The sequence below is a fragment of the Martes martes genome, assembly GCF_963455335.1.
Source record: "Martes martes genome assembly, chromosome: 10".
NCBI lineage: Eukaryota > Metazoa > Chordata > Mammalia > Carnivora > Mustelidae > Martes > Martes martes.
In genome coordinates, this window is record NC_137898.1 from 43,425,020 (window position 1) to 43,450,770 (window position 25,751).

Here is a 25,751-nt window from a genome sequence, read left to right on the forward strand (position 1 = left end):
TCAACGTAAAGTAGGTGTGGTATAATATTTGTTGCTGTCTGGGGGGAGCACTAGGTCTGAGGTTGAGTACCACTGAACTAAATAAGAAGCAGGAACTGCAAATACAAGGAGTTGTAATATTGACGGTATTGATGTTCTTCCTGGTGACTTACGTCTTTCCGAGGATTCTAAACACACATGGGAGAAGAATGAGCACCTACTGATGTCTTTAAGGATGCCAAAGGCCCAGAGATCAGGGTCAGCTTCGAAATTCACGTCTGCCCCGGAGACACTGTCCCCGATTCCCTGTTCCTTCCAATCAGGCTAAGAGCCCCCGAGGAGATGGACTATCTGGTCCTAGGAGTGTGACAAATAACAAATATGAATATGGCCGTGATTGGATCTTAGGTAGGGTGGGGTAGGGGGAGATCAAGTCGTCTGGGATCCTAAGCCTGTGGGCGGGCGCACAGAACGGAGCATTCCGGCCGCAGGGCTCCGGGCAGTAGGGGGCGCTGTGGCGGGAGCCGCGCCGGGCGCGCCGGCCCCTCTGGCGCCAGAACGCTTATCGCCTCCTCCGGCGGCTTCCGGCGCGTCTTCTTTGAGCGGGTGGAGGCAAAATCATGGACCGCAACCCTTCGCCGCCTCTACCGAGTCCGGACCAGGACGAGGAGGAGGGGGCCGGGGGAGACTGCATAGGAAGCACCGTCTACAGCAAACACTGGCTCTTCGGCGTCCTCAGCGGGCTCATCCAGGTGGGGAATGTCGCGCCCCGCGTGGGCTCGCCCACATTGCCCCAGCCCCCTGGTCCCGCCTGTGGCAGCCCCTTACAGCACCCCTCTCCGACGACCCTTCTCGAGGCGTGGCGCTTAGAGTCCTGGCCGCCTCCACGGACTCCCCAAACTGCGGGGAGCCACTTCCCGGTACCCCTCAACACAAAGGGAGGGGAGGTATAGTGGCAGGGATGCGGGAATGCTTACAGTTAAAATATTTTACTTTTACATATTCTCCGAAAATGTCTGACCATGACATTGTTCGGCTTTTCGCTCCCCATTCCCACTGTCGTTTCCGAAGCTCAGGGCCTAATAGATTTCGTGGACTTTTGAATAGTAAAGTAAATGGTGATTTGGAACCCTGCAGCTCTGATACAGAAAGCGTGGCTTCATCACCTGCTTTGGGCAAGTCACCTAACCTCACAGTCTCGATTTCTCTCTCAGTTTCAAAAAACTGCGACGAAAATACCTATATTATTGTATATAGGTTTATTGTATAGGTTAGATAAGATTACAGGGGGCATAGAGTGCTTACCATGGTGTTTGGCTTATAGAAGCTCTAAATAAATGTGAACTTTCTTCTCCCTTGTTTCACGTACTGCCTGACTTTAGATCTATTCTCTCCAGTGCATCTACTTCATAGCTGCCGGAATAATCGTCCTTAAAAAACAAACCAACCAAAAAAAACAAACTGTCGGTGGGAACTCATTTTGGTTCTCTTTGCCTGCAGGAGAAAAATGCTTATTTCTTAGCTTGGAATCCAGGGCTCCCTGCAACCTCCCCAGCTTCATCTGCCCACACACCCGAAACTACTCACCATTCCCCAGACATTACTAGGCCGTTTGTTAACTCTGAACTCTTGCACTTTCTTAGGTATGTTCATCTCCCCTTCTACACATGACAAACTCCTATTCTCCCTCAAAGATTTAGCTTGAAGATTCCTTCCTAGGAGAAGTTTGCCCACCTTCTCCAGGCATAGGTCATTGGCCCATGGTTTTTGCTTTCAGGACTCTGTCCACAATTCATTTGAATCACTTAGCCTTTTCTGTTGTGATAATTAGCTTACATATCTTTTCCTCTCTAGATCCTAAACTGCTTGAAAGCAAGGGGTTAAATTTATTTGCCTCTGTATTTCGACCCCAGTGCCTAGTAACAGTGTTTACTCTATGAATGTGAATGAATAGATCTACCCAGGGTAGTCATTTTTTTCATCAAGGATTCTGCAAGAGAGGATAGTTTGAGGTCAGTGTCTTTGTGACTTGTGAATGATTTGGGATAATATTACGTGATGAGTACTGTGGACTGCTTTTATCATCACTTTTCTTCCTTTCTGTTGAAGATCGTTAGCCCTGAAAACACCAAATCCAGCTCAGATGATGAGGAACAGCAGATGGAGCTCGATGAAGAAATGGAGAATGAAATTTGCAGAGTATGGGATATGTCAATGGATGAGGTATGGGGTTGGAAATGAAACTGAAAAGACTTTTGGGTAAGGAGGTGGTGAATGGATTTTTTTTTTTTTTTTTTTTTTTTTTTTAAGTTTCAGTCCTTAAGTCTCTGGGAAAATACTTCAGTGTTTGTAATCACTCATATGGGTATAGGGAGTGAGCTTAAATGCTAAACTTCTGTTTCTGAAGCTAGAGGATCTGAGCTGTCATTAGATTTGGTCTAAATATATAGTTCTCATGAATGCAAGAATGCTTGTAGCCCAGGAAAGTTCTGATGCCTAAACAGAATGCTGACCTTGTGTTTGAGAGCAGGTTAGAAGTTAGGAGACCACTGATGACCACGATTAAATTAGAAGGGGGCAAGAAGTACCCGTGTGTATATAATTACAAAATAGTATTTTAACATTTGTATTGTATTCTGTAGCTCAACAGCATTTTCATGTGTATATTATTCTATTTGCTTTTCACAATAACCTTGTGATATAGGTAGTACCTTTATTTTACAGATAAGAAAAGACATGAAAAGAGATTGACATACATAATCTCTCACTTAATTACTTGGACTGTTGGCAGTAGTTTCCTGATTAAAATCCTTATTTTAGTCTTTCACTTCCCTTCTGTGCTCCACATTGCCACGAAATTTCTCTTTTTCCTAATACACAGAATAAATTGTCTTCTTTTCTTCTGTCTTACAAATTGTCCATGGCTATTCACTGGCTTTGGCTGTTTTTTGAGACGGCTTTATTGAGGTAGAATTGGCACCAAAAAAACTGTATTCTTGAGATGTAATTGATGTGCAGAAATGACGCCTATTTAAAGTGCACAATTTGAAAAACTTTATGTGTGTATATGCACACGAAGCCATCACTGTAATCAAGAAAGAGAACATCTCTCTCACCCTCAAAAGTTTCCTTATGCCCCTTCATAATCCCTTCTTCTTGCCCCTCCTGGCCTCCACCTCTCTAGACAGCCACTGGGTTGTCCTTCTTCTACTTCAGAGTAGTTTGCACTGTCTAGTTTTGTATAAATGAGATCATATTCTTTTTTTGGAGAGGTCTGCCTCTTTGACTCAGCATCATTGTTTTAAGATTCATGCCAGTTGTGTCTGTCAGTAGTTTATTTTTTTTTTAATTGCTGAGTGATACTTCATTACATGTGTATGCCCTAATTTATTCATTTATTCCTCTCTTGGTGGATATTTGAGTTGTTCATGGTTTATTAAAGTTAATACTGAATTTTTGTGTGTAATTATATACAGACTTATGTGTTCCTTTTTCTCCAGTAAATACCTAGAGTATTATGGGTCATATGGTAGGTGTATGTTTAACTTTTTAAGAAATAGTCTGGATTGCGTTTCTTATAGGTTGTGTAAAAAATAGTGTATTTTCCAAAGTGATTTTTACTTTTTACATTACCATAAGCAGTGTATGAGATATAGGTCTAGTTTCTCCTCATCCTTGCCAACACTTGGTATGGTCAGCCCTTTCATTTTAGTCATACTAATAAGTGTGTAGTGATTCTCATTGAAATTATAATTTGAATTTCCCTAATTACTAACAGTGTTGACCATATTTTTATGTGTTTATTTGCAATCTATATATCTTTTGTGTGTGTGTGTGTGTGTGTGTGCCTGTTCAGATTTTTGCCCACTTTTTAATTGTGTGTGTGTGGTTTTTTTTTCTGTAAGTTTTATAATTTTAAGTTTTACTGGTAGGTCTGTGACTCATTTTGAGTTAATATTTGTGTGTGATGCAAGGTATGAATTGAAGTTCACTTTTTCTGCATTATGGATGCCCAGTTCTCCAACCTCATTTTTTAAAAAGACCGCCCTTTCTTCACTGAATTGCCTTTGTTCCTTTGTCAGAAATCACTTATCTGTACATGTGAGTCTATTTCTGGATTCTGTTTTGTTCCATTGACCTATTTGTGCATCTTTATGATTGTATTAATTACCGTACATTTATAAGAAATCTTGAAATCGGGCTGTGTTAATCTTCCAACTTTGTTATTTCTCAGAGTTGTTTTGGTTGTCCTGGATCCTTTTTATTTCCATATTAATTTTAGAATCGATTTGACACTTTCTTCAAAATGCCTACTAGGATTTTAACTGAGATTGAGTTGAATTTATAGATCATTTGGGGAAAGAACTGATAAATTGAACAAGATATATCTTTCCATTTATTAAGGTCCTCTCTAATTTGTTTCAGCAAACTTTTGTAGTTTTTAGTGTATAGGTATTTCACATTTTTTGTCAGATTTATTCCTAAGTATTTCATATTTTTCCATGGTATTATAAATGACATTTTTAAAAAGATTTATTTATTTATTTGAGAGAGAGAGATTGAGAGAGAGAGAGCGAGCGCACGCATAAGAAGGGAGAGGGTCAGAATGAGAAGCAGATACCCCGCTGAGCTAGGAGCCTGATGTGGGACTTGATCCAGGGTCTCCAGGATCATGACCTGGGCCGAAGGCAGTTGCTTAACCAACTACGCCACCCAGGCGCCCATAAACGGCATTTTTAAAAACTTCAATATCTGTTCATTGCTAGTATGTAGAAATACAGTTGATTTTTGTATATTTTATATCCTGTAGCTGTATTTGATTTATGAAGAAAAAGTTTTACTACTTTTTCAATTGAATTGCTTTTATTTCTTTTTCTTGCACATTTGCTCTCTCCAGTATGATGTTGTTTAGAAAAGCAGTAAGGGGGGCATCCTCTTGTTCTTAATTGAGGGCAGAACATCTGGTCTTCCACCGTTAATATGATGTAGTTGCAGACTGAGAAAGTCCCCTCTGTTTCTAGTATGCCTAGAGTCTTTGTCAGGAATGGATTTTGTATTTTGTCATGCTTTTGCTAAGTCATTTGAGATGATCATGTGGTTTTCTTTTTATTTTGTTAATATGATCAACTAAGTTGATTGATTTTCAAGGTGCTAAAATCTTGTTTAGAAATTTTATCTAATTTCAAGAGAGATAATTCATTTTCTTGTCATTGTCTGGTTTGATACCAGGGTAATGCTGTCCTCATTGATTGGGAAATTTTCCCTCTTCGTTTTTCAGGAAGAGTTTGTGCAGAATTAATATTATTTCTTCCTTAAATATTTGGTGGAAGTCACTAGTGAAGCCATCTGAGCTTGGAGTTTTCTTTTTGGGAAGATTTTTTTTTGTTTTTTACTTGTTTACTTTTAGTTTTATATATTTATTAGTTTTAAGAAATAATAGTTTTATTGAGGTATAACTTCCTACCATAAAATTCACCCTTTAATGGTTTTTAGTATATTGTGCAAAAGATTATAAATTCAATTCCTTTGATAGGTGTAAGGATTGATAGGTATAAAGTATTAAAGGATGAATTCCTTTAATAGGTATAAGGCCATTCAGGTTACTTTGGTAGTTTATGTTCTTCAGGGAATTTACCTATTTTGTCTAAGTTGTTAAATTTATTGGCATAAAGTTCTTCATAATATTATGTTATTGTCCTTTCATTATCTGTAGAATCTATAGTAATAGCACCTTTCTCATTCCTGATATTAGTAATTTGTGTCTTCTTTTTTCCTCATCATTCTGGCTAGAAGTTTAATTTATTGATCTTCATAAAGAACCAGCCTTTGTTTTATTGATTTTCTCTGTTGCTTTACTGTTTTCTATTTCATTGATTTTCATTTTGATCTCTATTATTTTCCTCCTATTCACTCTGGTTTAATTTGCTGTTTTTTAATATAGGCATATAACACTATAAATTTTCCTCTATTGCTTTAGCAGTATATTTTGGGTTTCCTTTGATATGTTGGGTTTCCTCTCATTTAGTTTAGTTCTAATTTTCCTTTCATTCTTCTTTGGCTGTTGAGTTATTTAGCAGTACATTGTTTAGATGTCATGTATTTGGGAGTTTTTCAGTTACCTTTCTGTTACTGGAGTCTGTGAACACTCTGAATCCTTTTAAAAATATATTTAGACTTGTTTTATAGCCCAGAATGTGATTTATCTTGAAATTTTCCATGTTAACTGAAAGAGAATGTGTATTTTGCTGTTGCTGGGTGGAATGTTCTATAGATATACACATATATAAATGTCAGATCAAGTTGGTTGATCTTTTTTTAAATTTTTTTTTAGTTGGTTGATCTTTCAAGTTTTTTTCTACTTGTTTTACAATTATTGAGAAGCTGTGATTTAAAAAAATAATTGGTTTTAAAGAACCAGAACTCATTTTTAAAATGAAATCTTAATGTGAAATCCTCAAATATGAAATAGGTAAAACAGAGCTGCTGTTTGAGTAAGATTGTTGGTGGAAGGCAGGCCTCCTTTTCACCTTCTTAGGGTAGGTCTTGAAGCACCTCTAGAGAACTGAGCTATCCACTTATCACTGGCAAAAAGTCCTTCCAGTATCACAGCCTTATCTCCTCCCACTAGTGTTTGAGCAGGACCAGAGACTTCAGATGCTTTCTGTATTTTCATGTGTTCATGCTCTTGTTCATATCCCTGTCTGCCTGGAATGGCCTCCAGCCAGCAAAATCTTTCTCTTCTTTTATGGCCCAGCCTAAATGTCCTCTTCGGTGTGATGCCTCCCCAGACACTCCAGGCAGAATTTGGATCTTCTGTGCTCTCATGAAACCTGTTCACTCTGTTGCATAACACTTATTCAGCCTTTGTGTTCTCGGATAGATTTAAGTTCCTTTTCTTCAAAGCTTAATGTTACCTCTTCTGAGGTACCTTCTTTGACATATCTGAAGTAGCCTCCCCACATCTTGGCTTCCAGCACATATTATCTTGTCTCTCTTCTTTGTAGCACTCAGATCAGTTCTTTATAGGTTTATTGTTTGTTCATCCGTCTAGAATAAACATTCCATGAGACTGGGACCTTGTCTAGCTTGTTCACTGATGCATCTCCCAGAGCCTCAAACAGTGCCTGCCACTTGGGTTTTGCAGTAAATAGTTGGTGAAGAGTGAATGAATGAATGCATGAGTGACTGAATGAATAGCGAAGAGACAGCATGGTGTGCTGATGAAGAGCGTGGCCATGAGTCAGAATTATCTGGGTTCTGTGTTCCTGGCTTTGTTCTACTGATTGTGTAATCTTGGGCAGGTTGCTTAGCCTTTTAAGACTTCTGTTTATTAGTGGAATGGGGCTAATTATAATAACTACTTTATAGGGATGTTTTGAGAATTGAATAAGATAGTATCCAAACCACTTCCCTGTTATTTACCACTTGCTCAGTAAATGTTAATTGCCATTATTTCTGTTATTGGTGTTGATATTGTTAAACTATGTAATCCTGTGCTACCCTAGGAATTACTATCGTTTAAATAAATCAGTCTCTGCGTGCCCTAAGAGTTGCCCAGATGACGTCACTTTCAGTTTGGAGTGTATCTTTGAAAATACTCTTTTCTCTGATTGTGCTCTCTTAATAATTATAGGATGTCTCTTCTAGTCAGCAGTCATGCAGGTGACCTTGGTTTCAGTTGCTATGAAGGATTACTGTCTCTCTCCTTGGGGTGCTTCCAGGGCCCTTTGAAGAGCATTTTCACTTAAGCCAAGTAGCTTCTGGTTTTAAGTTAAGCTATCGCAAATATACATTTCAAGTTTGGTGAAAATCTGAGGCAGTAGACCGTCAAAAACTTCAGTTTATTTAAATACTGTACAACACAGATCTCCACAGCGAAGTGATTTGGTCTTGGAGTGTGTGAGATTGGGTCACATGACCACCCCAGGTTCATCCACCTGTATGGTGTGACCCTGGGCCCTGTGGCCTGGGCAAACTCTAGGAAGGAGATACGAAGCTGTCGCAGTTAACACTGTGATCAGAATTTTCTGTTGAGACTTTTGAAAGCACAAGTTCTGATTTGGGTCATGACCCAGTAGGGGTTTTAACTTGTTCCTGCATTGTGTTTTAAGGTCTTAGAAGACAGGAATTATGAGTTTGATATTTTTCCCCACGCCAGTGTCTGGCAGGTTACCAGGCAACTAGCAGATGTGTTTGAATGAGTTAACATTCCTGGTGGCTAGAAAGATCATTAAGGTAAAAGCATTCAAGGCAGAAAAAAGAAGATATTCCTGAAATATCACAGTTAGTTTACATTTGTTTATGGATTTGTTCCTTTGTCTTGGGACCAGATAGCACAAAGACTCTCTAACATTATTTTTGTGTAATGATAGAATTCCTAACCTATGGCTTTTTTTTTTTTTCTTGAGCCTGAAAGGAGGTATAAATAGAAAAAAATTTTTTTTAAGATTTTATTTATTTATTTGACAGAGATCACAAGTAGGCAGAGAGGCAGGCTGGGGGCGGGGGTAGGAAGCAGGCTCCCCGCTGAGCAGAGTCCGATGTGGGGCTCGATCCCAGGACCCTAGGACCATGACCTGAGCCGAAGGCAGAGGCTTTAACCCACTGAGCCACCCAGGCGCCCCCTAGAATAATTTTTTTTAATGGTTGTCTGAACTGGGGGGTTTAAAGAGGACTATTCTGCATCCAAAATAATAATCATTTTTTATTTTCAGGACGTGGCTCTATTTCTCCAAGAATTTAATGCTCCTGACATATTTATGGGAGTATTGGCCAAATCCAAATGTCCTCGATTAAGAGTAAGTATGTACACTTTTAAAGCTTCCTCTTTGAAGCAGTAACAGCAGATAGTACTTGATAGTCTTTCATTTTTCTCCCTTTCATTTTCTTGCTGGCCACAAATCAGTGTGCAGATTTTTATTGGACATTGCCTGGCACTTGATAATGTGCTGTTTAAAATTATTAGAGTGGGTTGGACCAGGGAGATCAATACTTTCGTTTAACTGCTGTGGAAACAGGCATAACCAAAGTTATGTTCCTAGTATGTGGCAGAACAGGGAACATTGCCCGGACTTCCTGTTTCTGTTGATTGCTCTTTTTTATTCATAAAATCCTCCATTGCTTAAAAACCTTCATTCTCGGGGCACCTGGGTGGCTCAGTGGGTTAAGGCCTCTGCCTTCGGCTCAGGTCATGATCCCGGGGTCCCGGGATCTCTGCTCAGCAGGGAGCCTGCTTCCTCCCCTCTCTCTGCCTGCCTTTCTGCCTACTTGTAATCTCTTGTCTGTCAAATAAATAAATAAAATCTTTAAAACAAAACAAAACAAAACCTTCATTCTAAACTCAGCCTGACACTCAGGACTTTCCATAATCTGAATCTAATTCATCTTTCCAGCATAAAATCTATCATGCAGATGGTGCTTCTGATTTAGCAAGGCCTGTCCACTCCTTGTCTCAGTAGCTTACTGTGATCATCGCCATCGCCATGCCTCCTTTCGTATGCCCTCCATCCCTTTCAGAAATCACATCTGTTATCCAAGGTGCTACTCTTCTTCTAAGGCTTCCCAGATAAGTAAGCTCTCAGTGGCCATTGCTGATCGTAAACTCCCAAGAAGAATTATCTGTGCTTCTCATTTCATCTTTATCTGTGTGTGGTGGATTGTATTTCTGTGTCATTTAGTTTGGGATGTGCTATGCATATCGTGGGTGATTAGTAAATATTAATTATACTTAGGAGCAACTGCTATTTACTGAGTATTTTATTTTACTACTCCATGAGATAGGAATTTATCTTCACTTTATAAATAACCGAGCTAAGTCTATGGTTAGTGTGTCCAGGATCATACAACTGGGAAAGAATGGATCTGGGATTTGAGCCTAGCTGGCCTGACTTCCGTATGACCACTGTAGTGTATTACCTCTCTTTCTTTGAAATATGAAGTGGAGAATTCTGTAGTATATTTTTACATATTGAATGCTGAATTCAAATTTCATTTGGGACAGTGTTTTACCTGAACTGGGACTGATGAACTGACGAACTGCTTTTTCCTGGGGTCATTGTGTTGATAGAAAAATTTGGCAGTTGCATACGATTTTCTCCTTATTTTTTTTTTAAGATTTTATTTATTTATTTGACAGACAGAGATCACAAGCAGGCGGAGAGGCAGGCAGAGAGAGAAGGGGAAGCAGGCTTCCTGCTGAGCAGAGAGCCCGATGTGGGGCTCAGTGCCAGGACCCTGAGATCATGACCTGAGCTGAAGGCAGAGGCTTAACCCACTGAGCCACCCAGGCGCCCCTCTCCTTATTTTTCTATCTTAAATACATTGACTCATGATTAACACTTAAAGAAAATAAGCTTATGTCAGTAGGGGCACCTTTCAGGAATTAGTCATATCATTATATATGCCTATGAACCACAGCCTGTCTATAGCTGTGATCCTCTGCCGTGGCTGCATGTTAGAAGGGAACACGGACTCTCAAACTTTGGCATGTCCCAGGCCCACCCCCGAGTTTCTGATCCATTGCTTTTGTGGTAGGATTGAGGATTTCTAACAAGTTCCCTGGTAATGTGAGTGCTCTGCACCAGGGCACACATTCTGAGAAGTTTTACCCTTGGGACCTTTTAAAAATCCCGAGTTGGGCTCTACCCAGATCAGTTGAAACAGAATCCCCAAGTGTGAGGCTCCACACGACTTTTAAAAAGTTCCCTCAGTTGATTCTGGCTAGCAGCCAAAACGAGAAACGTCTTTGACCAAGAGTTCAGTCACTCTCCCTTTAATTTGTAAGGAAATGGACGTGTCTCTCTGCTGCTTCTGTTCTTCTTTAATCCTTTCCCAGCATTTGACAACCCTCATTTTATTGAAACTCCCTTTCTGTAGCTTTGGTGCCACCTCCCTCCCTCAGTCTGTGACCTCTTCAGTCACTTCTCTGTCACTTTCATTGGCTTTAATCTTTCTTCCTACACAGAGTGTGGACTCCTTCTAAGCTGTAGACCCAGATCCCTTGTCCTCTTTAAACTCATTTCCCTAGTGAGCTCATCCACTCTTTACACCTTTAAGTTGTGAGTCTATGCCCATGGGATCAAAGCTGCGCCCTGCCTTTGGTGCCACATCTTCAACTTTACCTAGACATTCTGTATTTGCTTGCTGTATTTTCCAGTCCAGAATCCCATATGTCCTGAATCCATGATGAACACACTTAAGTGGTCATAAAAATGACGTGCTCTGTTTGGTAAACAGTAGCCTCCCAGGCCCTACCCTGGAGATTCTGATTCAGTAGCTCCGAGATGGCACTCAGAAATGTGTATTTTTTTTTTTAAGATTTTATTTATTTGACAGACATCACAAGTAGGTAGACAGGCAGGCAGAGAGAGAGAGAGGGAAGCAGGCTCCCTGCTGAGCAGAGAGCCCGATGCAAAGCTCGATCCCAGTACCCTGAGATCATGACTTGAGCCAAAGGCAGAGGCATAACCCACTGAGCCACCCAGGCGCACCAGAAATGTGTATTTTTAACACGTACCCTGTCCAAATGAGTCTTACATTCCAGCAAGTTTGGAAACTCACTGCCTACCTGAGCTCACTGTGTCCTTTCCTATACTTTCTTTTCCCATTTTCCTGTCAGTGGGACCAGTAACTCTGACTGGAAAAATGAAGAAACTTGAAACCTAGGAGTGAGAACTCCTGTTGCCTGCCATCACATTCTTTTGCTTTCACCTTGAGTCTTCCTCAGCTTCCTCCCTTCCCTTGCCTGCCATCAGGGAGGCACCCTCATCTCCGTGTACCTTGACTCCTGAGATGCCATGCGGCATAGTGTTCGATGCTGGGCTCTGGAGCTCTGCTCTTGCCTCGTTGGAGTTCCTGGAAGGTTGTTTAACTGCTCTGTGCTTTAGTTCCCCCTCATCTGAAAAATGGGGATGATAACAGTACCTGCCTCATAAATTATTACATGAATAATGATATACGGAAAGTGCTTGGAGTAGTGCCTGGGCCTAGTACGTGCTAAGTAAACATCGGCTGTTACTACTGAGGTTATTAACTTCCTTTAACATTTCCACTATCATGCACTATGCATTTTGCTGCTGACAAAATCTTCCTAAAATAACATTGCAGTGTAAAGATCTTTATAGATGCACATAGCCTCCTAGGTTAAATGTAATCTTTTCAACATCAGGTCCCTTAGTCCTGATCCTTTTAACCTGCTGTATTTATCTTGTGCTATTTTCCCAATTTTGTGCAATAGCCAGGCTGCTCTCTTCAGGGTTCAGTGCATTAGCCGTGTGCATTATTCCCTTCCTGCCTTTGCTGATACTTTTCCACTTACCCAGATATCTTTCTTCTTCTATGCTTGTCTGAATCCTACTAACCATTTAACCATTTAAGACTGAGTTCATCCATAAGATTTCTTCTTCCATACTTTCTTCTCTTCTCTTCTTCCCCCATACTGACCCAGTGAAAGTTTTTTTCAAGTTGTTATTTTTGTATTTGTCTTTTATCTTCAAGACACTGTGACCTATGACCTGTGACATTTGATTTGGCAGGAAATCTGTGTGGGAATATTAGGTAATATGGCATGTTTCCAGGAGATATGTGTGTCCATCAGCAGTGATAAAAATCTTGGGTAAGTTTTACCACATAAGAATTATGTTTTTACAAAATAAATTAGTATTACTTATCCCCTAAGGAAATCCTAATACATAGGAGATACAGGAACATTTTACAAAATGCAGTACTCCCTTTCTCCTGATGAGTAGTCTCCAGGAACTTAATTGCTTATTAACGGTAGCTAGGGGCTTTCATGGTTTTTTTGGGCATGATTGAGGATTTAGGCCTGTTTCTTTATTGGTAGCAAAAGGACAAACAATCAGTAGGTGGCAAGCCCGACAAGATGAAACCCAGAGGGGCAAAGCTTGGCGATGGGGCCCCTGACGAGAGTCCCAAATAATTAAGGTCAGGGAATCCAAGGGCTCGGAGAACTAGAGCCTTGAAAAACTAGATTTAGTTTCTCAAGTTTTTGAGAATTCTTGACTTAACATCAGGGGATAGGGCTTATTGATAGACTAGAAGATATAAGGTTGCCTCCGTGATTCAGAGGCTTTCATCTTTTCACTTGGAACATTTTAGGCAGAGGGTTTTTTAGTGGTGGAAACCCAAGTAGTTACTTTAAGAGATCTGAGAACACCTTGGAATTAATATGCTGAATTTTGTGAACGTATTCATTTTCTCTAGGCAGAGAGAATTCATGGCTGTTAATCAGAATTTCAAAGAAATTTGTGCCCACAATAGATGAAGAAAAGTGTTCTGGGTGGTTATTATCAGCTAGGGTTGTGGGGGTTTATCATAGGATTTAAGTCCCTGGGTCTTTAAAATAGAGGTAATTATCTCTTCTGTGTGTGGAGTGACTTTAAGATCCTAGTTTAAGGTCTTTATTCCTCAGTAATTCCTGGAGTAAATGATCCAGGATTATATTTGGCCTCTAGTGGTCCCTATCAAAAATCTAAGAATGAGTAATGTTAAGATAAATATGGAACAGTTTACATCGGTGATGGGATATAAATTTGTTTAGCCACTTTAGAGAAGTTGGGCATTATTTTGTTAAACTGGAAGATAGGCAGTGCAGATGCTGTGATCAAACTATTCCACTCATATGTATATTGTAAGATAAACTCTGCATATGTATATCAGCCAAAATGTATTAGAGGAGCATTGCTTGTTATGGCTCCAGTTAGAATCAACCCACAGATCCATCAACAGTAGGCTGGAAAAGTAAATTGTCTTATGTTCATATGATGGAATGTCTGTAGCAATGAATCAAACAAAGAATGATCGCTATGGGAAAACATGGGTAGATCTTAAAGACATGGTGTTGAGCAAAAGAACTAAGACTACAAAGAGCACATACAGTATAATTTTTTCACATAAAATTCAAAGCCAAAATATATGGAATAATAAAACTATGGAGTAAAGCAAAGAAATAATTGCTGGAAAATTCCAGGTAGTGGTCATTTCTAGGTGGGAAAAAGAATTGTGATTTGGAAGGGACACACACAGGCTATGGAGATATAGTACTGTTTTTTGTAAATATGTGTTTGCTTGATAATTAGTCATTAAGTATAAATTTATATCTATAGGCTTTCTTATATATATACTTTAATCCGAAATGAAAATGTTGAAAGAATTAAATTACCTAGATATTTGAAACGAGAGAAGAGATACATATTGGGTTAACTTCTTTTGTTTTTATAGACAGGTGTTACTGCACTGTTTGTATGATTCAGACCCTCCTACTCTTCTGGAAACAAGTCGGTATGCTTTCTTTCTATGGATTCTGTATAGTCACTCATACAGGAATCTAGGACAATAGAGTTAATTCTTCATTCTTGAATTTCCTTTACTGTTTTTCAAACATAGGTACTAAGCTCATGTTTATCTTGTAGGTTGTTGCTTACTTGTCTTTCCCAGACAGAAGTGGCCAGTGTCTGGGTTGAAAGAATCAGGGAATATCCAGCTATTTATGATAGCATTTGTTTCATTATGTCAAGTTCAACAAATGGTAAGTCACCATGTAATCTAGGAATAATTTTTGGTTATATTTAATTGTTAGGAAACCATGTAACTGTTTCTGGAGGTTGCGTAAAAGAAGTGTTAAGTCTAAGGTGAGAAAGTATTTCGATTCAAGGCATAAAATTGCTTCTTAAGCTGCCAGGATACTGACAAGTCCTTATTTAAAAATGAAGGAAGACAAGCAAATTTAAACAAAGGAGGTGAATAAATTGCCCTCTGAATAAGTAATGCTATGGCAAGGTTTGGTTTTCTTGGAATAGCTTTAGGAATTTTGACTAAACTTACTGCTTTTAAAATTTTGTTTCTCATTTCAATATCGATTTTATTTTCTGCAGTTGACTTGCTGGTCAAAGTTGGGGAGGTTGTAGACAAGCTTTTTGATTTGGATGAGAAGCTAATGTTAGAATGGATTAGAAATGGGGCTGTTCAGCATCTGGACCCACCCCAGGAAGATTCTGAAGAGCAGCCAGTGTTTAAGATTGTGCCATGTGTACTTGAAGCTGCAAAACAAGTACGGTAAGTGAGCGCTTTTGTGCAAAATGGTCGGGGAAAATCCAATTTCTAGAAATACCCTTAGATGTAAGTTTTAGTTTCTTTTCAGCAGGATGAATAACATCCCATTAGTCTTTGTCAGGTTGGATTTACTACTAACATTTGTGATGACAGTGTGTCTGCTGTTTTAAAAAATCCTAATGGTTATAAAGTACCTATTCTAATACTACTTGGCTATAGGCTATTTTCCAGCATTAATTATGGTTACAGTCTTAAAGTTTTCTGCAATTTTGTGTAATTTAAGTCAAAGAGAAAAGATTTTCTTACGTTTTGTTTTCCACCAGACATTAAGCTTTTTCAGTTATTGTCAGACATCATTTGTTTTCTTATTTTATGTATATATGTCAGTCTTGGATAAGTGACTGAGTTTTGGGCTCTGATGTCTTGCCAAGAGTGATTACTAGGTTTTATGTGTAGATCATTGAAACTTTCTTGCTAGTCACTAGAAAATTAACTTGTGAATTGAACTGCTTAATGGTCAGTTGTTTATTTTTTGTGCTTCATAATGCATAGGAAAGTCTGTGAATTTTATGTCCTTTATCCAAGTCAGGATTAAACTTACCATCTTTCCTCCAAACCTTTTTCACTGTTCTCATTCTCAGTGAATGATGCAATCATTATCCCATTCAGACAATGTGGAAGTCATTACTGACTTTTCCTCCCTGTCCTGTTCTTTTTCCTGGCCAGTCAACCTCCCAAAACTTGTTCCTGACTTTTATAGGATCCTATCCATGCCATCACCCCGCCACTGTCTCTCACCTAGACACCTGCGGCATTTTCTCACCTGAATTCCCTACATCAAGGCTGCTCCTTCCAAGCCTGGACTGTATCCAAAGCACATGCTCATCATTTCACTTTTCTTGCTTCAGACATGGCCTTCCTTAGGATAAGGTCCAGATTTTTTTTTTTAAAGCATGGCTCACAAGGATCTAGTTTTCTCCATCCTTATTGTGTTATGTGTTTTAATCATGTGGAATTTCTTTTATCAATGAAACGGAGCTCTTTCACCTCCAGGCCTTTGCATATCATGTCTCGTTTACCTCAGACACTTCTCCTGCAGCTCTGTGCCTAAATGTCATTTGTCTTAGGATACCCTTCCTGACTCTCCAAACTTAATTAAGTCTGCTTGCTCTGTGGTCCTCTAGCACCTTGAACTTCTCTTAGTATTATATTCATATCACTTTATCATAATTGCCCATTAATTCTCTTCTTTACTTTATTTTTTTATTGTTTTTTTTTTGAAAGAAGCTCTCTCTCTTTTTTTTTTTTAAAGATTGTATTTATTTATTTATTTGACAGAGATCACAAGTAGGCAGAGAGGCAGGCAGAGAGAGAAAGGGGAGGAAACAGGCTTCCTGCTGAGCAGAGAGCCTGATGCAGGACTCGATCCCAGGACCCTGAGATCATGACCTGAGCCAAAGGCAGAGGCTTAACCCACTGAGCCACCCAGGTGCCCCTCTCTTCTTTACTTTATGAAGATACTTTATGAAGATAGAAACAGTCTTTTACACATCTGTTTTCCCAGCTGCTAACATAGTGCCTGAAAATAGTAGGTTATGAAGTATTTGCTGAACCATCTTTTTTATCGTTCACTGTTTTTTACTTAACATTTTGAGGAACTAAGATTGTGAATTTCTAGGAATCCAAGCTGTTGATCACAAAAATTATGCTTAACATCGTTTTAGTATTCTCAGCGAGGGAGCTAGGGGAGTTGTGGAGTTCTGAGAATGTCGTTAACTGTTGGTGCTTGCAGCAGTGGGCCTTTCATTCATTATATAAATGTTTTAGTTGTTTTTCATCCTGATTATTGCAGTATGCCAGAATGAGGAAGTATCACCTAGAAGGTTTCTGCATTGTTGCTTTTGTGGGATGTGGCCAAAAAAACTTTACTTCTCATTCTTGTGTGTTGATTATATTCCAAAATATTTCCTTGTGTTTTGATTGTTCCCCGCTCCCCCCCACCCCCATGGAAATGTAAGCTGTGGAGAGCACTGAAACTTTGTCCTGTTCCCTGATTTATCCTCAGCACCTGGGGCAGTGACTAGTACAGAGTGGTAAGTATTTGTTGAATTAGTGAATGATTACAGTCCCATAGAGTTGTTGATTCAGTGCTTTTGCTTTTTGTATGTAGTTCTGAAAATCCAGAAGGGCTCGATGTTTACATGCATATCTTACAGCTGCTCACCACAGTGGATGATGGAATTCAAGCAATTGGTAAGGTGTTTTATAGGAAACCACTGGAGTTACTCTTTGAATTGTTTGCTCTTGTTAGATTACTATTTGCTTTATCGTTTTTATTAAGTACAGTGTCCTGATACTGGAAAAGACACTTGGAATTTACTTTTTGACCTGGTCTGCCATGAATTTTGCCAGTCTGATGATCCACCCATCATACTTCAAGAACAGAAAACAGTGCTAGCTTCTGTTTATTCAGTGTTGTCTGCTATCTATGCGTCACGGGCTGAACAAGAGTATCTAAAGATAGAAGAAGGTAAGTACCATTTTAGTTCACTAAAGTAAATTCTATTCTTACTCTGTCAGATTTTAAAGCCCAGGCTTATGATTATTGTTCATATGGTTGGTTGGTTGGCTGGTTGGTTTCTTTCTTAGTGCTTTTATTCCCCTGATTACAAAAATATTACATGCTTAATACAAAAAAGTTGCGAAGTTTATAAAAGGACCCATAGCACTTGTAATCCCACTATCCGGAGATCATTACTGTGTACTCATATGCATATATATCTTTAAGTCCTGCTTTTTAGGCAACTTTTCTCGTTTAGAAGCATAACATGAATATTTTCCTATGTAAACAATGTCTTTCACAGAATGATTTTTTTTAAATGACTACAATTAAATATAGAATCTATCTAGAATTTATTCTATGTCTTTCACAGAGTGTTTTTTTTTTTAATGACTATAATTAAATATAGAATCCATCTAGAATTTATTCAGGTGTGACATGTGAAGTGTGGTTTCAGCCTTTTTTCCAGATGGCTACTCAGTTGTCTTATTAGCATCAGTTAGTGAATAAACCAGTATATCTATACTGATTTGAAGTTTATTATGTTCTGAGTTTCTTATGTCCTGAGTTTCCCTATATATTTTATTCCCTTCTATTGCTCTACTCATGTATCAAAGCCATAGTTTTTAAATATTTTAATGTTGAGTGAGGGTAGTCCCCTTTCATCCTAATTTTTCAGAATGTTTTTGACCATTATTTTTATTTAACACTGAATTTGATTAACAGGTTATGAAAACAAAAATCTTCCTGATATTTTTATTATGATCATGTTAAATTTATAGTGTCTAAGATCATGTTTTTCCATTTGTTCAAGTCTTATTTTATGTTCTTAGTAACATTTTATGATCTTCTTCATAAAGATCTTGCATATCTCTATTAGGCCTATTCCTAGTTATTATATCTTTTGGGTTGATATTGTCTGTGACATCTTTTTTTCCATTAATTATTGCTGTTGGAATATATGAAGGTGATTGATTTCTGTATATTAATTTTGCATCCCATAGTAACCTTACTGAGTTCTCTTAATATTTTTAATAGTTGTTTCTGTGATAATTGTGGGTTTTCTCTGATACTGCTTTAGATTTAAGTTAGACATCTTTTTGTCTTTTATCTTAAGTTAGATATTATTTTTCTGCCTCTGACTTTTTCTCTTATTTAGTGGGTTGCCTTGTGCCTCTGGTAGTAGAAAACATCCTTACCTTTTTCCTGACTTTACTGGAAATGATTCTAGTGTTTCACCATTAGTCATGATACTACTATTTACATTTTACCATTTAAGGAGAAATTAATCTATTCCTATTTTATTAAGTTTTTAATAAAAAATGAATGTTTAGGAGCACCATTATGTATATTTACATTTAAATAAACCAATATATGGTTTGTGTATGTGGATCTAACATTTAGGAAGGTGAATATTTTTGGTCTAATGGTTACCTTTATAATTATGACTGCTCCAAAAATAGAATTATAACTGCTCTCCAGTCTTTAAAAAATCATTAAAATCTAATAAATTAGAAAATGATCTCACTTAACAATTCCTTATCAGTTTTTTCTGGTACTTTCAGATAATAAATCCAAGTATCAGGGATGGTGTTCCTGAATTACTTTTTATTTTTATTTTTTATTTTTTTTATTTTTTAAAGATTTGATTTATTTATTTGACAGATAGGGATTACAAGTAGGCAGAGAGGCAGACAGAGAGAGAGGAGGAAGCAGGCTCCCCGCTGAGCAGAGAGCCCGATGCGGGGCTCGATCCCAAGACCCTGGGATCATGACCTGAGCTGAAAGCAGAGGCTTTAACCCACTGAGCCACCCAGGCGCCCCCTGAATTACTTTTTAAAATATCTTTTTTTTTTTTAATATTTTATTTATTTATTTGGCAGAGAGAGATCAGAAGTAGGCAGAGAGGCAGGCAGAAAGAGAGGAGGAAGCAGGCTCCCTGCCAAGCAGAGAGCCCGATGCGGGACTCGATCCCAGGACCCTGAGATCATGACCCAAGCCGAAGGCAGAGGCTTAACCCACTGAGCCACCCAGGCGCCCCTAAAATATCTTTTTCAGTTTTTTCTTTGAGAGCAGTAATTTTGTGTAGGATCTCTTTTCTAGTCTTTCATAATTTTAATTTTCTTCACCAAAAAAACAAAACAAAACCCTCTTTATTCTCATTCCCTTTGTTTTGCCCCCCTGTCTTTCTGACCTCCTTGTGCCTTTCTGTGTTTTGAGCAGTGTCTTCCCTCCTTTGTGCTCCCCTGCCAGCTTTGCCTTCATTTCAGTGGTGGCTTGAATTTTTCTATTAACATCTTCCTTGAGTTCTGCCAGCTGAGGTTTCCTCTCCTTTTGTTCATTTCTTAGTCTGAGCTCTTCTGTGTCTGCTTGGTGCTCGATTACATGTTGTTTTAAAACTTACAGCTAAATATTATCTTAATATGTGTAAGCTTCCATGACAGCTTCTTTTGGTATTCTTCATCTCTTTTTTTTCTTGTTCCTTTTCTTTTTTCTTTTAAGTGTCTTCGTGTTGCTCCTATATTGGTTTCCCTTTGCTGACTCATCTTTGAATGACTTGTTTTTCCTGGACTAGCCATTTGCAGGGAGTTCACATAAGAGAGCAGCTAAAGCTGTCGTCTAGGCTAATAGGAGTTGGGTCTGTGAGTTTTCCTGCTCTTTTTACCCGGTGACAGATGGCTATGGTTAAGTCTTAACTTCCCCCTTGCCATTTGCTTCCTGTAAATATGGCTTGTCTCTGGGATTACTCATTTACCCCCTCTTCCTCTGTTTCTTAGAACCCCCAGGGGAGCTCTGGCTGCTATCTTGCACATTCCATTCCTGTTCTTGCAAACAGGGGATTCTGGATTTGCACCTCAGAGTATGTGCTTTGCCTTAAAAAAATGGACTTTTCTGGCCCTTTCTCAGACGTGCAGCCTTGGGCATCCTTTCGTCACTTCCTCCTGCACCTTCTGCTTGATTGACATGATTTCCCCTTACCTTGTCTTTGAGGTTTCTGCTGTCTCCTAATTTGATCTAAGCTGGCATTTGTTTTTTGTTGCTCATATTCCTTTTTTTTCCTCTGGTGGTGGATGCTCTTTCTTATCTCCTTGTATATATATGCTTTCTGTTGAAAATCATGAGTTTTTATTTGCAATATTAGGAACATATCTTTCTTGATATAGGAACATATCTTTCTTTCTTGATGGACCTAGGTGTATTTTATCTCCCCCACCCCTCAACTCCCTGAAACTTTATGTATGATTTTTATGATTGGGGAGAAAGTGAAAAGATGCTCTTTGAACTCGAAGCCGCTAAATAGCTGTCACCCGTCATCCTGCCCTAAGCCTTGAATAAGGGCTTTGCAGAGTTCGGGCTCGGGGTGAGAAAGAAGAATAGTATAGTGTAAATTGATGTGACCTACCGGGACATCAGGGAGTAAAGAACTGAGAGTTAGAGTCAAGAGTTAGTGACAACACAAGGAAGAGAGTGGGAATAAATCCTAGGGGACTGTAGTAAAGCAGCTCCACAGGTTGGGTGCTTTGAAGAGGTGACATTTGTTTGAGAAATAAGGGACAAGATTTCCCTAGTTTTTTGATTTCTTTAATTTAAAAAAAAAATGGCACTTTCGTGTACTACAAATGATGTAAATCTGGAAGTGAATTTAGATTGTTTAAAATCAATATACTGGGTTCAGTGCTACAGAAAATTTTGTTTCCTGGATTTGTAATTGTGATGCACAAATGGTTGGGTTAGAATCAGTGGTTGGATCAAAGTGAGATATCCTTCAACATGTTCATGCTGTAACATATATTTTGAGTTTGAGCTTTAGATTTACTTTTTTTGTTTAGTTTTTATTAGAGGCTAATTAAAATGATTATTCAGTCTTTTAAGAAATCATACTGTTTTTGAAATTTAACTTTAACTTAAAGAAATACACAATTTAAAAGCTTTAAGATGTCGATAAAAAGTTTAAAATTCAAATCCTTTCTCACTGTGGTTTCCAAGGCACTACATGATAGGACTCTTGCCCAGCTGTCTAAACTTGTCTCGTGCCCTCCCTCCCCCTTGCTTCCCTTGGCTTGAGCCACAGTGGCCTTTTTTGATCCTCAGGCCATTTCCTCTTTGGGGTTTTTGCATTTAACTTCTCTCTGCCTGAAACGTTTTCCTGGCATTGATGCTTCTCCTGTAGTTCGCACCTCAGAGAGCTTCCCCTACCTGCGGCTTTATTATACTCCCCTTTAATTTCCTTCATAGGTAGAACTCAGTCAAAGCTGAGATGATCTGTTCTTTTCATTAGTTTACTTGAGAATATGAAAACGGGAGCCTCTTGGAGGCTAAGGCCTCAGGTCTTGTTTGCCATCATCTCTGGTACCTAAAGTAAACTGTCTAGCCACCAATAAGTTGTTCAGTACTTTTGAATGAATCAATCAGTCAACAAAAGGAGGAAAGACCAAATTTAACTAGTTAATTCTGTGCTGCTTTTTTTTTTGTTTAAATTTTTTATTTTTTTATTAATGTATAATGTATTATTAGCCCAGGGGTACAGGTTTGTGAATCACCAGGTTTACACACTTCACAGCACTCACCATAGCACATACCCTCCCCAATGTCCATAATCCCACCACCCTCTCCCTACCCCCCTCCCCCCGGCAACCCTCAGTTTGTTTTGTGAGATCAAGAGTCTCTTATGGTTTGTCTCCCTAATTCTGTGCTTCTTGATCTGTTTGTACACTAGATCTTCCTCTAATCAACAGCCTGATTCGTGTCTTACAAAACATGGAACATTGTCAGAAGAAACCAGAGAACTCAGCAGATTCTAACACTGAAGAAATGAAAAAGTCTGATTTAACCCAAGATGATTTCCACTTGAAAATCTTGAAGGATATTTCATGTGAATTTCTTTCTAATATTTTTCAGGTTTTAACAAAGGTAAGAAAGAAGTATTGATGGTTTCTTCAGCAAAAGAAAGTATGGATTGCTTAATGCTCCAAACTTTACTATCACTGTATAATTTTTTTAACATAAAAGTAGTATAATGGGGCAGCTGGGTGGCTCAGTTGATTAAGTGTCTGCCTTCGGCTCAGGTCATGATCTCCAGGTCCTGGGATGGAGCCCCGCATCAGGCTCCCTGCTCAGCAGGAGTCTGCTTCCCCTCTCCCTCTGCAGCTCCCCCTGCTTGTGCTTTCTTGCTTGAATATTAATAAAATTTGGTGAAATAGAGAAAGAAAAAAGTTATCACTAACTTTATAATCTTAATGTGACAACTGATATGGTTTGGTATGTTTGTATATGTGTTTTTCACATACTTAAAATCCAGTATATAGAATTTTATAGGCTGCTCTTTTCACTAAACATTATGTTATAAGCCCTTTTCCAGACTCTAAATTTACTGAAAGACCTTTCATTGAAAGTCAGTTTGTTTAATACCCAATTTGTAAAAAAAAAAAAAAAAAAATCGGTTTTCATAATTTACTACAGACTTGTTTTAGGGGCTGTTCTTCCTGAGTTTGCTCAGGATTGTTAGCATATTCTTCCTTTGAGCATGCTTTCTATCCATATATTTTAGAAAAAAATTTCAATATAACTTTGAAGAATATATGCACATTCATTGCATTTTTTTTAAGAAGAATATTTCCTAAAAGAAGTTTCTGTTATTCTGGTAATTTGTTTTTTTTGGTCAACTATTCTGCTTTTTCTAGATAGAGGTTATTACTTGAGCGTAGATTTTTGGAAGTTAGATTCCTGGGCTTGGCATTGTACAAGTGGAGATGGCTGAGGCTTAATGGCTGCATATTGCCCAAATGTATTTATGTGAAAATGTTGGCTTTACAAGATTCTTACTGTCAGGTATTACAATTATATTATATCACGTAAAGTTCAGTGGGTGACAAATTGTGCCTTATTTTGATTTGTATTTTTTATTAGTGAGGTTGAACATCTTTCCATATTTTTTTTTCTTTTAGATTTTATCTATTTATTTGAGAGAGAGAGCTTGAGCCGGGGTCAAGGGGTGGGTGGAAGGGCAGAGTGAGAGGGAGAAGCAGACTCCCCGCTGAGCAGGAAGCCCAACATAGGGCTCAATCCTAGGACCCTGGGATCATGACCTGGGCTGAAGGCAGTCACTTAACCCACTGAGCCACCTGGGCACCCTCCCATATAGTTGTATATTATCTGTGTTTCCTAGTTTATAAATTTATCTATTTTGATTATTTATATGAACTCTTCGGGCAATAATAATATCTTTTGCATATTCGTTGCAAGTGTTTTTCACATTTTTTGCAGTGACCTTTGTGCATGCTTTTTGGTTTTGGAGGGATGTTTATTTTTAAGTGACAGGAATACAGAAGGAAGGTGGACTGAGAATAAACCAGGGATATGTTGTGAAATTCTTATATGCCATACTAATGGAATATGGATTTAATCTTGAGTACTGAGGAGCTACTGAAGGTTTTTGTTTTAAGTATCAAGTGAGATGATGTTTTTAGCAAGATTACTCCAAAAGCAAGAGAGAGGATTAAAGTTGAGGCTGGAGGCCTGCAGACCAACCAACAGGCTCTTGTGGGTGGTAATCTTCAAGAGTGATCTGAAAAATAATAAGACCCCAAACATCAGAAGAGTTGGTGGAAAGAAGAGGTGGGATGAGAGAGATTTAATAGAGTAGAATTAAACTCTTAGGAGGAGGGGTCAGCAGCAGCAGCAGAGGAGGAAAAATCTTGGCTGTATCTTAGGTTATTGCTTTGTGTAGCCGGGTGGGTGGGTGGGTGGCAGTGGCTTTTCCTAAAATAAGGACTACAGTGAAACAGTGTTTGGGTTACATAATGAGGAATGATGTTGGGCTCAGCTTGAGACATTTGAAATGCCCGTAGGATCAGTAGGGAGTTCCATGTACTGATTTGTATTTATTATTCAGATAAAGCTTTAGAAATTTTCTTTTTAACATTAAATCTTTGCTTGTTTTAGGAGACCGTGGCTCAGGGACTAAAGGAGGGCCAGTTAAGCAAAGAGAAGTGTTCCTGTGCATTTCAAAACCTTCTTCCTTTTTATAATCCGGTGGTGAGTATGAGTAAATGTATAGGTGGCTGAGTTTTAGAGGATTACTGTATTATTTTTATGTAAGTTCTTGCTCTCTGAGGCCATTATCAAGAAAGATCGTGCATACAATTCACATGACTTAGTGCTTTCCTCAGATAGATGACTGCGGGATAATTCGTGGGACTAGCCTGAGAAGTGATTCTAATTTTAAGAGAAAGGAGTCAACACTGAATTTATTGGACCTCTTACTATTGTAAAGTAAATCGCATATACATTAAGCAAAGATAAGATTCTTGGGTAGGAATGAACAGTAGGTTTTTGTGGTTCATCAAATTCCATCACATTTGCTACCATTAGAGACAGTTTTAAAATAGGAACTTTTTTAGGAAAATGAAGTATGGAATGTGGGAGTGAGAAGCCATGTAGCAAGGAGTAGGGTAATAAAACTCAGTAATGGACGCTAAAGGGGAAGCAGTGGGAGTATAAATCATAGTTCAAGATAAAACTAAATGGTAAGGGCTAGTCACTTTGATGTTTCAGGGAACTACCTGGGAATCAGTATTATCGTCATCTGGGGATCTGTCAAGATTTCTTTTCCTCTGGACTCTTCAGAGACCATGGGTAGAACATTTTTATAGTCAACAGCTGGTATTTTAAAACCACATTTTCTTCTACTTGTGTTTATTTGGTTCTTTTGTTTGACTCACAGATAGAAGACTTTCTCAAAATTCTACATGAAGTTGATAAAACTCTTGCTGATGACCTGGAGAAAAGCTTCCCAAGTTTGAAGGCTCAGACTTAAACACTGAATTGGAGTTTCCTCTGCCCAATAAATGAACTTTACTTTTGGCACTGACAGTTGAAATTGACATTTAGGAGATGTTAGGTAAAGCCTGTTGGACCCTCATTGTCTGGTATTACACCCATACCCTTCTCTCTGCCCCAGTCTTCTCTCACTTCATTCGACATTAGAATCTGGAGTTTCCTCTGCTGTCAAATACACCACCCCACATGCATTTTTTGGTGGGGGGGAGGGTATGGTTTTGTGTTAGTTGTCTTCTTTAGGTAAAGAAAACAAAAATACAGTCTTATCATGGAGGTTCTTTTTAGGTTGAGGACTTGGTAAGGA

General features: G+C 38.6%; 1 protein-coding gene across 1 annotated transcript; it reads left to right on the forward strand.

The window, feature by feature from the left end:
• Positions 1 to 558: 558 nt before the first annotated feature.
• SAAL1 (serum amyloid A like 1) lies at positions 559 to 25,730 on the forward strand. Its single transcript, XM_080817510.1, has 12 exons — positions 559 to 731; positions 2,089 to 2,202; positions 8,694 to 8,777; positions 12,513 to 12,592; positions 14,218 to 14,277; positions 14,409 to 14,524; positions 14,871 to 15,051; positions 17,219 to 17,301; positions 17,390 to 17,578; positions 22,326 to 22,519; positions 24,551 to 24,643; positions 25,332 to 25,730. Exons 1-12 carry the CDS (start codon positions 600 to 602, stop codon positions 25,422 to 25,424), a joined length of 1,419 nt encoding a protein of 472 aa, XP_080673636.1. The 5' UTR covers positions 559 to 599; the 3' UTR covers positions 25,425 to 25,730.
• Positions 25,731 to 25,751: the final 21 nt, after the last annotated feature.